Source organism: Phragmites australis, chromosome 7, assembly GCF_958298935.1.
Source record: "Phragmites australis chromosome 7, lpPhrAust1.1, whole genome shotgun sequence".
Classification (NCBI taxonomy): domain Eukaryota; kingdom Viridiplantae; phylum Streptophyta; class Magnoliopsida; order Poales; family Poaceae; genus Phragmites; species Phragmites australis.
In genome coordinates, this window is record NC_084927.1 from 24,135,647 (window position 1) to 24,147,695 (window position 12,049).

General features: G+C 45.3%; 2 protein-coding genes across 4 annotated transcripts; one reads left to right on the forward strand and one right to left on the reverse strand.

Annotated features, from left to right (window-relative positions):
• The first annotated feature begins 120 nt into the window (after positions 1-120).
• Positions 121-7,911, forward strand: LOC133924277 (uncharacterized). 2 transcript variants are annotated; one of them, XM_062369739.1, is made up of 12 exons: positions 122-391; positions 2,723-2,869; positions 2,955-3,125; positions 3,692-3,774; positions 3,882-4,080; positions 4,638-4,759; positions 5,395-5,461; positions 5,535-5,585; positions 5,756-5,808; positions 6,265-6,475; positions 6,564-6,734; positions 7,595-7,911. In XM_062369739.1, the coding sequence occupies exons 1-12, from the start codon at positions 305-307 to the stop codon at positions 7,685-7,687; spliced, it is 1,455 nt and encodes a 484-aa protein (XP_062225723.1). In that variant the 5' UTR covers positions 122-304; the 3' UTR covers positions 7,688-7,911. The 2 variants fall into 2 exon arrangements, with proteins under 2 accessions (XP_062225724.1, XP_062225723.1); XM_062369740.1 differs by lacking the exons at positions 3,692-3,774; positions 3,882-4,080 and having other exon boundaries at positions 121-391.
• A 275-nt stretch (positions 7,912-8,186) lies between these two features.
• On the reverse strand, positions 8,187-11,007 carry LOC133924278 (two-component response regulator ORR1-like). 2 transcript variants are annotated; one of them, XM_062369742.1, is made up of 6 exons: positions 10,572-11,007; positions 10,094-10,152; positions 9,423-9,494; positions 9,252-9,322; positions 8,709-8,919; positions 8,187-8,605 (listed from the first exon to the last, which is right to left on the reverse strand). In XM_062369742.1, the coding sequence occupies exons 1-6, from the start codon at positions 10,696-10,698 to the stop codon at positions 8,456-8,458; spliced, it is 690 nt and encodes a 229-aa protein (XP_062225726.1). In that variant the 5' UTR covers positions 10,699-11,007; the 3' UTR covers positions 8,187-8,455. The 2 variants fall into 2 exon arrangements, with proteins under 2 accessions (XP_062225726.1, XP_062225725.1); XM_062369741.1 differs by having other exon boundaries at positions 9,423-9,500; positions 10,572-10,999.
• Between the last annotated feature and the right edge of the window lie 1,042 nt (positions 11,008-12,049).

Here is a 12,049-nt window from a genome sequence, read left to right on the forward strand (position 1 = left end):
ATGGAAACGAAGTGAAGATAAAAGAAAGCAGCAGCACTCCATCGTCAGGGAGCTTGCCACATGGCAGCCGTTTCTGCGGCACATCCCGTTCCGTGACCTGCCTCTGCCGCGCGTGGGCGTGCACGCTTTCGTGCCTCCTGCCCCTTGTGGTTCACAAGGCACCGAGCAGCAGTTGGTGGCTTGGGTGCCCAAAGCCACACACGCATCGTGCAGTTGGTTCGGGGGGCCCCAGGTGTCAGCGCCACGCCACTCCCTGCCGTGTCTCCTCGGCGCTCGGAGTGAGCCATAGGCGCGCCGGCAAGCGATGGCCTCGCCGGCGGCGGCGACGCGGCACCCTTACCCCACCGTCCTCGCCTCTGCCCCACGCCGCCGGCTCCGACTCCGCCGCCGCGTGAGTGCTCAATCCCGCTTGACCCCCTGGCGCGGCCCTTGTTGCTTCAGCGCTAATTGGTAGTATTTCTATGCGCCGCGCACTGTGAGTGGTGACCTGACCCGATTTGATCGAGTGCCTCGTCTATTTCCTGTGCTTTGATGGTAGAATTGGGTAATTCGGTTGTGGAAGTCTGTAAATTCGATAGCGGAATCCTCGCACAGCGATGCCGCTAGTGGCCCCCCTGCACTGTAGGGTTTGAACGCTGCACCGCGTTCTGAAGCTACCGCAATCTGCGGGAAACGATGGAAAATTTTAGGGGAATCTGTTTTTTTTTCCTTGAAGAACCTTCGAAAAGGGCAACGAGTTCCTGCAATTCAATAAAGAAGAATGGAGTTGACTCAGTTTATAAGTAAAATTGGGTCTGAAAATTTTACAACCGCACGGTTTATTAGAAGGAAAAACCGGCAAAAACCCTGACAACGATAGAAAAAGGCTCGAACGACCACCTATGGTGACTCACCACTACACACTTACAACCTACAAATGATGGAGCTCGGCATGAGTCATCTTTGTTAGGCTTGTCGCTATAGCGACAAAGTAGCTTTGACTTCCTAAGACAGACCTCAGCCTCTATCTCCTCGTCGTCGCACTCAGACACATAGCTACCACCAAGACACTCGCGAGAAAGAGCCTGTCGCATGTCATCGTTGCCAAGCTTCGTCGCACCTCATGACGTAGCAGCTCCGACTTCACTCAGCATACTCCTCCCACCCATGCCAGTCGTCCACTGCGAAGCATGAGGCTGTTCTGAGGGGCAGAGGCCTCATCGAACATCCCTGCCCTGCAACTGACCAGCCACCATAAGCAATGCGGGACCTCTAAGGTGACGCCTTTAGGAAGGAAGCGACGTTGAAAACACCGTCATCGCCCGTCTATAAATTGGACAAGGTTTTCACCCAGAGAGCACCGTAGGGGCGCTGTTGTCGTCACCAGCGAAATGCTGGGCTAGGCTTTCGCCCGGAGCCTTCCCACCCCCTCTACTGCGAAGATCCGCGGTCTGCCACTGCTGGTCTGTCGCCCACCATGGCCTCCACCATGATCGCATTTGGCTACCACCATCACCAATGCCTCACACGTAGCCTCGCCGTCATAATCACCACGCGCCTACAACCTCGTCGTTGGCGTCACTGCACACAGACGCGGCCTTCACCGTCGCCATGCTGTACTCGTGGCCTCCGCCGTCACCATCGACGGACTCGGTGACCTCCACCAGTCCTCGAACTCGCTGGCTCGGGACACCAGGAGCATATCGTCCCATGGCTGCATGTGGGGCGCCGCCGCAGTGCTGTCCTGGCCGCCAAACATCCACCGTGACCCCGCCGAGCGGCGGCAGGTTTGCGTCCCCTGCATCGGCGTACTCGGATAGGTCGAGCCGCCTCAACCGTGCCAGACGCCGCAACCCCTCAGTCACGTCGAGCGCGCCGCAAGCTGCATCACCACCGCGACGGCCACCGGAGACCTTCAGCCACCCCGACCATCGTGCGCCGCCGCAACCCACCACCAAGATGCCCCCGCCCCGCCGTCAATCTGGTCGTGGCGGCAAGCACCAACACGGCGCGGCGCCTCCGCCAGCATAGCCCCTGATCCGGCTACGAGCCTCGCCGGAGATCGGGCCGACGACCTCTAGCCCCGCCACCACGAGTCGTCGCTGTAGGAGGAGCAACCCTGTCAAGAGGAACCCCCTGCCGCCGTCATCGCCATTGCACGAGCTTCCGGCAGCCGGCTCAGGCGGCGGCGCCGGGGCCGTGGAGCCGCCCGAGTCGCCCCTGGGAGCAACGCGGGGGCACTCACTGAACTAGGGGAATCCGTTTACTCTTGGATTATCTAGCTCTAATTGACTTTAAACAGTTTAGAGTTGAGTTACAGTGTGTTAGATTTGGAGGTTGAGTGGAAACAATAGTTGCGATCAAATGTGTCCAGTGAAGGGCCACTTCGATGGTTTTTCCTATCAGATATCGTGATTTTTGCATATAGCATATAATGATGATGTGACCGTGATTTGTCTATATGTAACGTTTTGGTTATGCTTCATTAAGTAGGATAGATATGGATCATAGTACACACCGCAAGTTGGTTGTCTGGGTCTTTTGAACATTTCAGGCTTAACACTGCGAACTGCCATTCCTGAATATGTTTGTTCTAAAGTGACCATATTGTTTACGCCCATTCTGGCATCTGTTTAGTTTCCTTTCTCTGCCTATTTTCTGTTCTGTATAATGTTTGTTCATGTTGCTACAGAAATTTGTTCTCAAACATAAGTTTTTTCATTCCGTCCACACTGGTTTGCAGGGTCATTCACCTTCGAAACTGAGTTATCAAAGCTTGGCTTCGCGGTTAAAGGTTAATGCACTTTTTGGGTGGCTGAGGGGAGACACAACAACATGTGAATTGATCCCTCCTGCTGAATCATATACGCTCACAGGATCGGCCTCAGAGGTGTTTTGTGTTTCTTGGGTGAACTCTTTTTCCAGGATATATATGCACCTAATTTATGATTTCTTTAATCATTCATTTGTTTCAGGTAGGTACAAAACCACGTGAGGTGTCTATTTCTGTTGTTTCTTCTATCATGGACATCCGTGCTGCGGATTGGGATGCCTGTGCGTGTGATCCAGCTGATCCTGAAAAGTTTAACCCTTTTCTTACCCATGCATTCCTCTCAAGCTTAGAAGAATCAGGTTCTGCAGTGAAGGTAAGCACATAACGCATCACTTGTCGATTCCTTACTAAGAATGAACACCTCACAGCAGATGGTTTGCAGTTGGTACTTGGTAATATTTTTTGTGTTAACCCATTTGTATATGCATGAAAGCATTGGTCTATGCGCTTTCCTTTGTTTTGTAGGTTACTTTTTCTTGTTGAATCATACAATGACATTTCAGTTTTGTTTGTCAAGTACTCAAGCTCAATTACAAGCATTTGCAATGTTGTGCACATTGCTGTTGGTGATAAATTTGCCACATTTAATTGACAACAGAACAATAAACAATATTTATGCTGCAACATCACTAGGCATATCGAGACATCACAATTTATATGTTAGCTATGACCATGGAGTTCCTTTTTCGTTGTGCTTAGTATGACGCCCACATGATTGGATGTGATGCTTAATTGCACAGTTGCTGTCTTCATGATAATTTACTCCCAGAGATTGAACATCGATTAGCTCTAACCTTTATCCTGTACCAATTAGCATGGTTCTACACTTTATCATCTTATTGTCCTCCTTCAAAACTTGATCTCCTCAACTGATTTCAGGAAACAGGTTGGTTACCTTTCCATGTCGTTGCACGGGATGAGGATAAAAATATTATAGGTGTTGTTCCGCTTTACCTTAAAAGGTTTAACACCATTAACAGAATATCATCTCCCGTTTTCCTACTTGCTGTGTACAGTGTACTCCTACCATCTTATTCAGTGGCTGAGCAACCACAATGTGAACTTGCAGCCATTCTAGGGGAGAGTTTGTATTTGATAATTCATGGGCAGAAGCTTACTACAGCTATGGCCTTGAATACTATCCGAAGCTACAGTCGTGCGTGCCTTTTACTCCAGTAACGGGTCAAAGAATATTACTTCGAAATACATCGTACCAGGATCATGTTTTTTATGCGTTAGTCAAAGCTTTGAAGAGCCTGACTTCCAAGGTATCAGAGTTAGAATTATTGCTAGTATCGGTTAAAGTATTGTTTAGCATTTTCTTGAATACCGAAGAATTATAACAAACATGTTATAATATCTATGTACTGCTGTTCATCAATTATGCTTTGTATCAGCTCTTTGCTTCATATGGCATTATGATATCACTAAGATGCATCTTGAGTAACCTGCCTTCTTTCTTTTGACTTTTCTCGACATTTATTGTGTCTATGAAAGGGCACCAAGTCTGTTTCATTTAATTACTGTTGTCTGCTTGCAGCTACAACATTTCCAAGTCAGTGCTAGGTCATTAATGAATCTGTCTGCCAGCAATGAGGCAATGTCGAAGTAATAAGAGTTTTAATGTTCTGGATCTTTTTACTACTCATGCCTCTTCATGCTGTTTACTGATGTAGATTTTTGTATATGCGAAGTCACTGAGTAGCAATAATTTTTTAAAGTTTTTTTTTGTTTATTTATTAATCTTTGCTGTGTAGCTCCCGAGGAGACAAGGTTTGGATGTATTGAACCGATTAAATATCTTTTGGTTTCTGCTGCATTTCAGATGAGCGTGTCATCATTACATATTACTTTTCCGTCCGAAGGTGAATTCAGCAAATTGAAGGATAGTGGGTTGCTGCAAAGAATTGGGATGCAGTATCACTGGAGAAATCGAAATTACAAAAGGTATGCTAACATAACAGGGTTTTACTAGCATTTCCCTCGGGATATTCAATGCTTGAAGGTGGACTTGTGCATATTATACTGTAACTTGGGGCAAATTTGTACTTCAATACTCGGGTGGAATATGTAGTCTTAAGAAAATCTTGGTGGATCTACCTAGGAGTGTGAACAAGCTCACAGTTTGTGTGCATTTACAGTTTCCATCACATGTAACACAGTCCAGGCTTCTCTGTTCTTTTTGAGCAACCTCGCATGTTCCTTAAAAAATCATGACGCTGGGTTGTTGATATACTCTTGTCATTTTTGCTGGTAGTTTATCTGGAAATAGTGGTGAACAAGATAGCTATATCAGTCTAATTAGACTTTGTTTGTTTGGCTACGAGATCTTTTCTGCCTATTTTGATCAGCTTCTTCCTTTATGAGCACCAAAATAGAATGAGTGTCTCGAACAAACTACTGTAGCTAAGAGAACACATTTCAGCTAAAGCATAGCACTAGGATGCTAACCACCGTTTCAAAACAGTGAAATTTCTAATTTGTGGACTTTGTTGATTTTGCAAAACTTTGTGAGCATACATGCTTAATTGCTTGTAATATATCAATATTTACCTGTATCTCTTTGTTCATCATTTTTTCAGTTTTGATGAGTTTCTGATGGATTTGAAGCAGCCCAAACGGAAGAATATCAGACAAGAACGCAAAAAGGTTTACCTTCTTTGTAATTCGTTGATTAAAATGTAATTGTAAATTGACTATTATCTTTTATGAAACTTTCCAGATTACTGCTCAAAATTTGAAAATGAAGCGACTTCGTGGAGATGAAATAAAGGTAATTATCATGGACAACTCTTTATTTGTACTCTTCATTCATTTCTTTTACATCATCAGATTCTTGCACCTACATTTCATTAGCTTCATTGCTTCCTGACTTTACATTTATGTGACAAAATAATTGTTTATTATATTGACGTGTCATGTTTTTTTTCCTTTGCATTGCAGAGCAGCCATTGGGACACCTTCTATAACTTCTACCGTAACACAACTGATAATCAGTTTGGTTCTGCATTGCCCTTGCCTTGTAATTTTCATTTTGTACGTAACATGGTACAATTCCATAGTGGTTCTTGAAATGGTTGTCCATCTTCTGTGAACAACATTGTCACATATCATAGTCCAACTCCGTTCATGAATGGTTTAATATATTAGACACGAATGACTTTGTTAAAGGAATAACATAAGGACTTGAAGTAATCAAAATAAGAGGGGAAAAAGTTGAAGCATGTTCGGTGATGTAGCTGATAAACTGCTTGTAATTGGTACTTCCTAACACATACACTTCTACTTGGATAATAAGCACAAAGTTTTTAGAAACAACATCACATGATCCCCTCGCCTTTTTGCACTTTTTATTGTCCATAGCATATTTGTGGCAGGTATTTGTTGTTTGCACTTTGCGCTGTAACATTTGTCTGCTGTATTTTTCCCTCATAGCTTCCTTTTCTTTGCAGCTGGGGCAGACCATACTTGACGCGGAAATTCTTTCACCTCTTGGGAGAAAAGATGGGGGACAAGGTGATGCTTATTGTTGCTGAACATGACGATAAACTTGTTGCTGGAGCGCTTAACCTTATTGGAGGTGATACATTGTTTGGTCGCTTATGGGGATGCCTGCCAGATGCTTATTTCCCCAATTTGCATTTTGAAGCTTGCTATTATCAGGTATTTTCTACTTTACACACCTTTGGAACTATATAATTGCGAACAATGTCATTACTTGGTTTGCTTACAGAATATCGATACTGTCCAGGCAATTGAAGCAGCCATAGAGTTAAACCTGAGTAAGGTGGAGGCAGGTGCTCAGGGAGAGCACAAGATCCAGCGTGGTTACCTCCCAGTGACAACTTACAGCTGCCACTACTTTTCAGATCCTGGTTTTGCGGCAGCTATTGGAAATTTTCTTGCCCATGAGACAGCTCAGGTATTTTCGCATGAATATTTTCAACCGGTCTCTAGAAATTATTCCAAAAGTGTGTGCTGTTAAGTGCTACCGTGCCATCTTGCTATATTCACTTCTATGTATGCCTGACAAGAATCTTTTCTAATCCACATTTATAATTCTGCCATCTGAGTGTATAGTATCTGTAGTTAATTAATGTACTTTTTGCCACCCAAATGCCAAACTCATTGCAGATTGAGTATTATATCTTGCATCCTTAAATGCGAAACTTGGTTTCCTGTTTTCAACTCAATAGTTCCATTGTTATGGCCTCACATTATGATGGCTGATACGCCTCTACTGTGCAGATTGAGTGCTCTTGAATATTCACTGTGTACAGCATTATTACCTATAAAGTCGTATATTTCTTTAACCTGCAGTTTTTATGTCGCTCCCTCTTCTTTCACATAGCACAGCTACGAGATTTTTATGTGACCAAAGAGTTTATTACCGTCATCAGTGTCACGTTTTGGAGCTAATGCTAATCAATGTTTTTCTGGTGCTCATACGGAGTATAGTGGATGCTGGTGTTGCTAAAAACAAGAACATCTTATTAAACATGCATTAGCTATAGCAAGAATTTCTTAGTACCCTGTATTGACCCACTAACATTATCCATGAGGCGTGATCTTTTACTTTTCTTTTTCTAGCTTGCTGTTGATTAGTTCTCTTTTTCCTCCCAGTTATGCCTGAATGTTGACACCAGTGGCATATTTTTATGTCACACAGAGCCTTCACCTTTCTTAAAATCCAGAAATACAGTGTATACTGATAGAGGTTTTGCATACCTTCCTGCATTTTCTTGAAACTCCAACTAATGCTCCTTTTTGTGTCAATATCAGGTTAAGCATGTTATTAAGGTCCTGCATGATTCGGGTCCATACAAGGAAGACATACTGAAAGAATTTGCAGCTCAGCAAGACGATGGCATGTAAAACACTGAAGGGACTTGCTGCTTTGCATATTGTATCATAGAACTAGAATCTTGCGTAGCACTAGGAATACGGGCGATCCCATTCCCGTGCCTCCACAAGGAGCTGATATTTGTTGAAGTCTACGAACCTCACATTTGTACATTGCTAGGAATGTAAATATTTAACATTTAAACCTAAAATCGTGGGCTTGAAAAGTCACATCTGAACTCAGGCATTCTAGTATACATCTCTGCTGTCAGAAATGCTATCTGGATGCAGTCACACAGCTGACACTTACACGAACCTAACCGTCGAGTTGTGACTTGTGAGGTACATGGTTCTACTTTTTACATCAGAAGAATCTAATGCTATATTTAGTCAACTTGTGTTGTCCTCTTTCTCGTGGGATATGAACTACAAAACAGGTGAGCAGTTCCCATCACCAAGAGAAAAAGGCAGGACGAGACACTCCCAACGTCGCATCAGCGTATCAGCCAAGATCCAGGCCAAAAAGGACGTCAGATACTGCCTCGGATTATGCATTGCATTATATACAAGGATACATGGGGTTCTTCCATCTCTCACCGAACAAAGGCCAAGAAAGAAGCAACGCCGACTCAAAAGCCCGGTTAGAATCTCAAAGCAAACAATCTACCTAATCGCTAAATCTCCATTGGCTGCTGAAGAAACATAGAGGATGAAGGGGTCACTGCCTAGTGCAGCAGAAGCTGCAGAAGAAGAGCCTTGATCAGTCTCCTGCCCTGGACTGCACTGCAACGTTGCTGCTGCTCAGGCACACCACAGGGAGAGTGAGCAGCCGCCGCCTGATGACCATCTGTGCAGGAGCTCGCCCAGGCACAGGACGGCGTACACCAGCAGGCCGAGCTTGAAGAGGAGCGGGAAGTACTGAGAGAGCTCCACGCTCGACGAGTGCAGGACCTGAAAAGAAAACAACAACAACAACAACCGAACCGGATCAGCAAACAATCTTATGCCGCGATGAACGAAACATCTGAGCTGTGGTGGAAGGGCAGTGACGTGCCATGGCAACCCCGGTGAAGTGCGCTCGCCGTCCAGACGGCGACGCGGCGCCGACGGCGGCGTGGGCGGAGGGCGGCGTCGGCTTCCTCTTGCACACGGTCTCGCACCCCGCGGAGTCCTTGGGCCTCGCGTTGGAGCAGTTCCTGAGGCGCTGCACGTCCTTGCTCTGGAAGGGCTTCACGATGTAGTCTTCGGCACCAGCGTTCAAGCATCTGTGCTCAGCAGCAAAGAGTTTAAACTCGTTAATATCATCTGCAGGACTCTGTTGCACAATCCAAGGTCAAGATTCTGCATGAATGCGCATACAAAGACGAAATCTTTCTCATTTTTAACGGACTGCTCATAATGGGAGAAAGCCAGGTACTGGAATGTAGTCTACAGGCAGTTTACAGAAGCACTGTGATATATTCAGTGAGCTTTTCAAGGGCTTTAACCAAAATGTTTCAGCAGGCATTCAGAGCGAAGGCAGCTTCACCTTTTTAATTAACTGCATCAACTTTGCACAAAAACTGGTACTGACAAAAGAAAAACGACGGAGGCTCACCTGCTGATCCGCTGGGGCTCGTTTTCTGACGACATGACGATCACCGGTATCGGCTTCAGGGGGTTCAGCGCCTGAAAACATCCAGGAAATTTGCAGAGTGTAGTTAGACATGAAGTGAGCAAATGAAGCAACACACGCCAAAAATGCAGTGATTGGTCTGCCTGTGTGTACCTTGATGGCCTTGAGCAGGTCATAGCCGGTCATCTCTGGCATGCAGTAGTCGGTGAGCACCATGTCGATGGCCTGCTCCTGCAAATTTTAATTGTTAAACTTAGCCCAATTATGTTAAGAAACTGTTCCAAACACAGAAATCAAGGGAAAATATAGGGAGAAAAAAATAGAGAAACAGGATTCCATTGGAGTCCGTACTATAGACTCCCTACTGTCCCTACTCTCATGCTGTGTTGAGCTTTTACCGGGCATGAGAAATCATATCGTTTTTAACCATGCCACTAACGCAAGCTTCCTCTAAATCTCTACTAATGCATTTTATTACGGTAGTAGCAGTACTAAACTGGACAGCTTTTATCACGCTGCTGTAAGCCTGCAATGTTATTTTTTCCCCTTTGAGCCACCATGAAAAGTGGTGACCTTTTCCTTCCAAAAGAGAGAACAGAAGCCCTCACGCGCGCATGCGCGCGTCGTACGGTACGGTACGGCCGGGCCGGCGTCTCGCCGACAGGTGGCGCAGGAGCCCATGCAACTCGCTGTGTGGAGTAGCCACCACGCGATGCCGGGTTTGCTTGCTTGCTGCTAATTGCAGTAAACTCCATCTGCATTCTTCTTCACACCGGTGACAGATGATGTGAAACTGGCGATGACTGGTGAGAAAATATTTTTACCTTGCCCTCCTTCAGCCCGAGGAATTCCATCGCCTTCTTCGCGCTGTCGACGGCGATAACTGGGTGAAAATTGAGCTAGTTAGGTTCCAGCAGAGTAGCAGCGGCATGGAAGAATTCAGGCGATCAAAACTTTGGGAAAGCCTCTCCGTTTAGACTGGGAAAGAGCATGGGACAATGACAAATTGCAGGGCAGAGTTTAGGAGAAGAACAGATAGCAGTGTCATGCTCACTGCGCTAGCTCTACGAAGAAGAAGAAGAAAGATGGCTTGCAATTACACAAGCTTTTCATACAATAATGTTTCAGAAAAAGGCTTCGTTTTAAAAAAAAATCAGAAAAGGCAGCAGAAACGGAACAAATGAAAGAATGAACGGACGGAAGGCGAGCCAGTACACAGCAGAAGCAGAAGTACCATTCGAGTTTCCACTGAGAGTGAGTGGGAGAAGAAAGACGAGCTATGAGCTCAGAAATTAAGCTGACCGTGGAATGAGCCGGCGCAGGAGTTGCTGTTGAGCAGCAGCTGCACCACCCTCCTGTCCACGGGGGAGTCGTCCACCAGCAGCACCCTCATCACCCCCTCCTCCACCTCCACCCCTCCTACTTCCATCTCTCTCCTCCTCTGTTTCAGTGTCTCCCCTTTTCTCCCCAACCAGCGCAGCAGCAGCAGCAAGAACTTCTACTCGTGGTAAGAAAGGGGATTGCCGGCTCTTATAAACGAAACGCCACAGGTGACACCACCAAGAAAAAAGACTCAGGAGTGAGAGGAAGACGAGGAGGCAATCCGCTAACGGCTGCAGGACAGGGGGAGGTATAAGTGTCCGGAGTGTGAGCGAGCCGGAGGGAGAGGAACTCCGGACTGTGGAGAAGGAGGAGGAGGAGAGGAGGACGAGCGCGCGCGTGGGCCCCACGCGCCCGTGTGCGGGTCCCACCGGGGGTGTGGGGGAGGGTAGCTCGCGCGGCACGGGAATTGCTTTTCCTCTAGATTTTGCTGTCGGGGAATCTCTCCACACCACGCTCCCCTTCTTCGGTTCATCCTCCCCGCTTTTCATCATTTTCGTTTCTTTTCTCCTGACTTTCCTGGTTTCCAAAAGATTCAGGACATGCTTAGTTTTAGCATAACATTGTCACGTCTAGTCATACTATAGATTTTTAAATAACTATTTGATTAACTGTTACAATTATAATAAATCATATTTTATTATCTTTTTCTCACATGTCATATACCCAATATGTTTACTAATTTTATAATACTTATAGCTAAAAATTTATTAGCTAACTTTTTTATATCAAGCCACACTTGACAAGTTTAAGCGGACAAATATAGTTGCAATTTAATCTTATGTGTCTATCATTAAAAAAATCAGATTTATCTATATTTCTATAAAATACACGAGTTATAACAGATCTGATCGATCTTTATCGTTCACTCGAGTTTATCAAACGGTCACCATCCAAAGTAAAACACAGTTTCTCGTTCCAAAAATATATTTATATTTGTCTTCTATATATTTCAAAAATACATTCAATTTTCTATTATTTATCTTCCACACCTGCACGTCTAATATTTGCTAAATTGATTTTGCGTGTATAAAACAAATGTACAGTACTAGTATGCATCAAGTCGACTGCTAGTTACTCTTAACCGTTGAGGTTGCTAGAATAAGAAACACCAATTTGGTTGGGTTGAATTGAATTGAACCGATTCGATTTGATTCGCGCGGCGACCCTGACGGTTTCTTTTTCGCGGGTAGCTAGATATGGAGGATTTAAAAAGTCAGCACGTGGAATCGATCCTGCTGTATGACCCAACAGCTTCGTTGGTTTGATCCTGCAGATGGAGTGTTCGCATGGTTGGGTCAACGAAAGAGAATTTTAGCCTTTTAGATCCACTTACGTGTTTGTGCCCGTAGTGGCAGCTGCGTACCAAAGTCTGTAAGGAATCCAGGGATTCGGTAGAA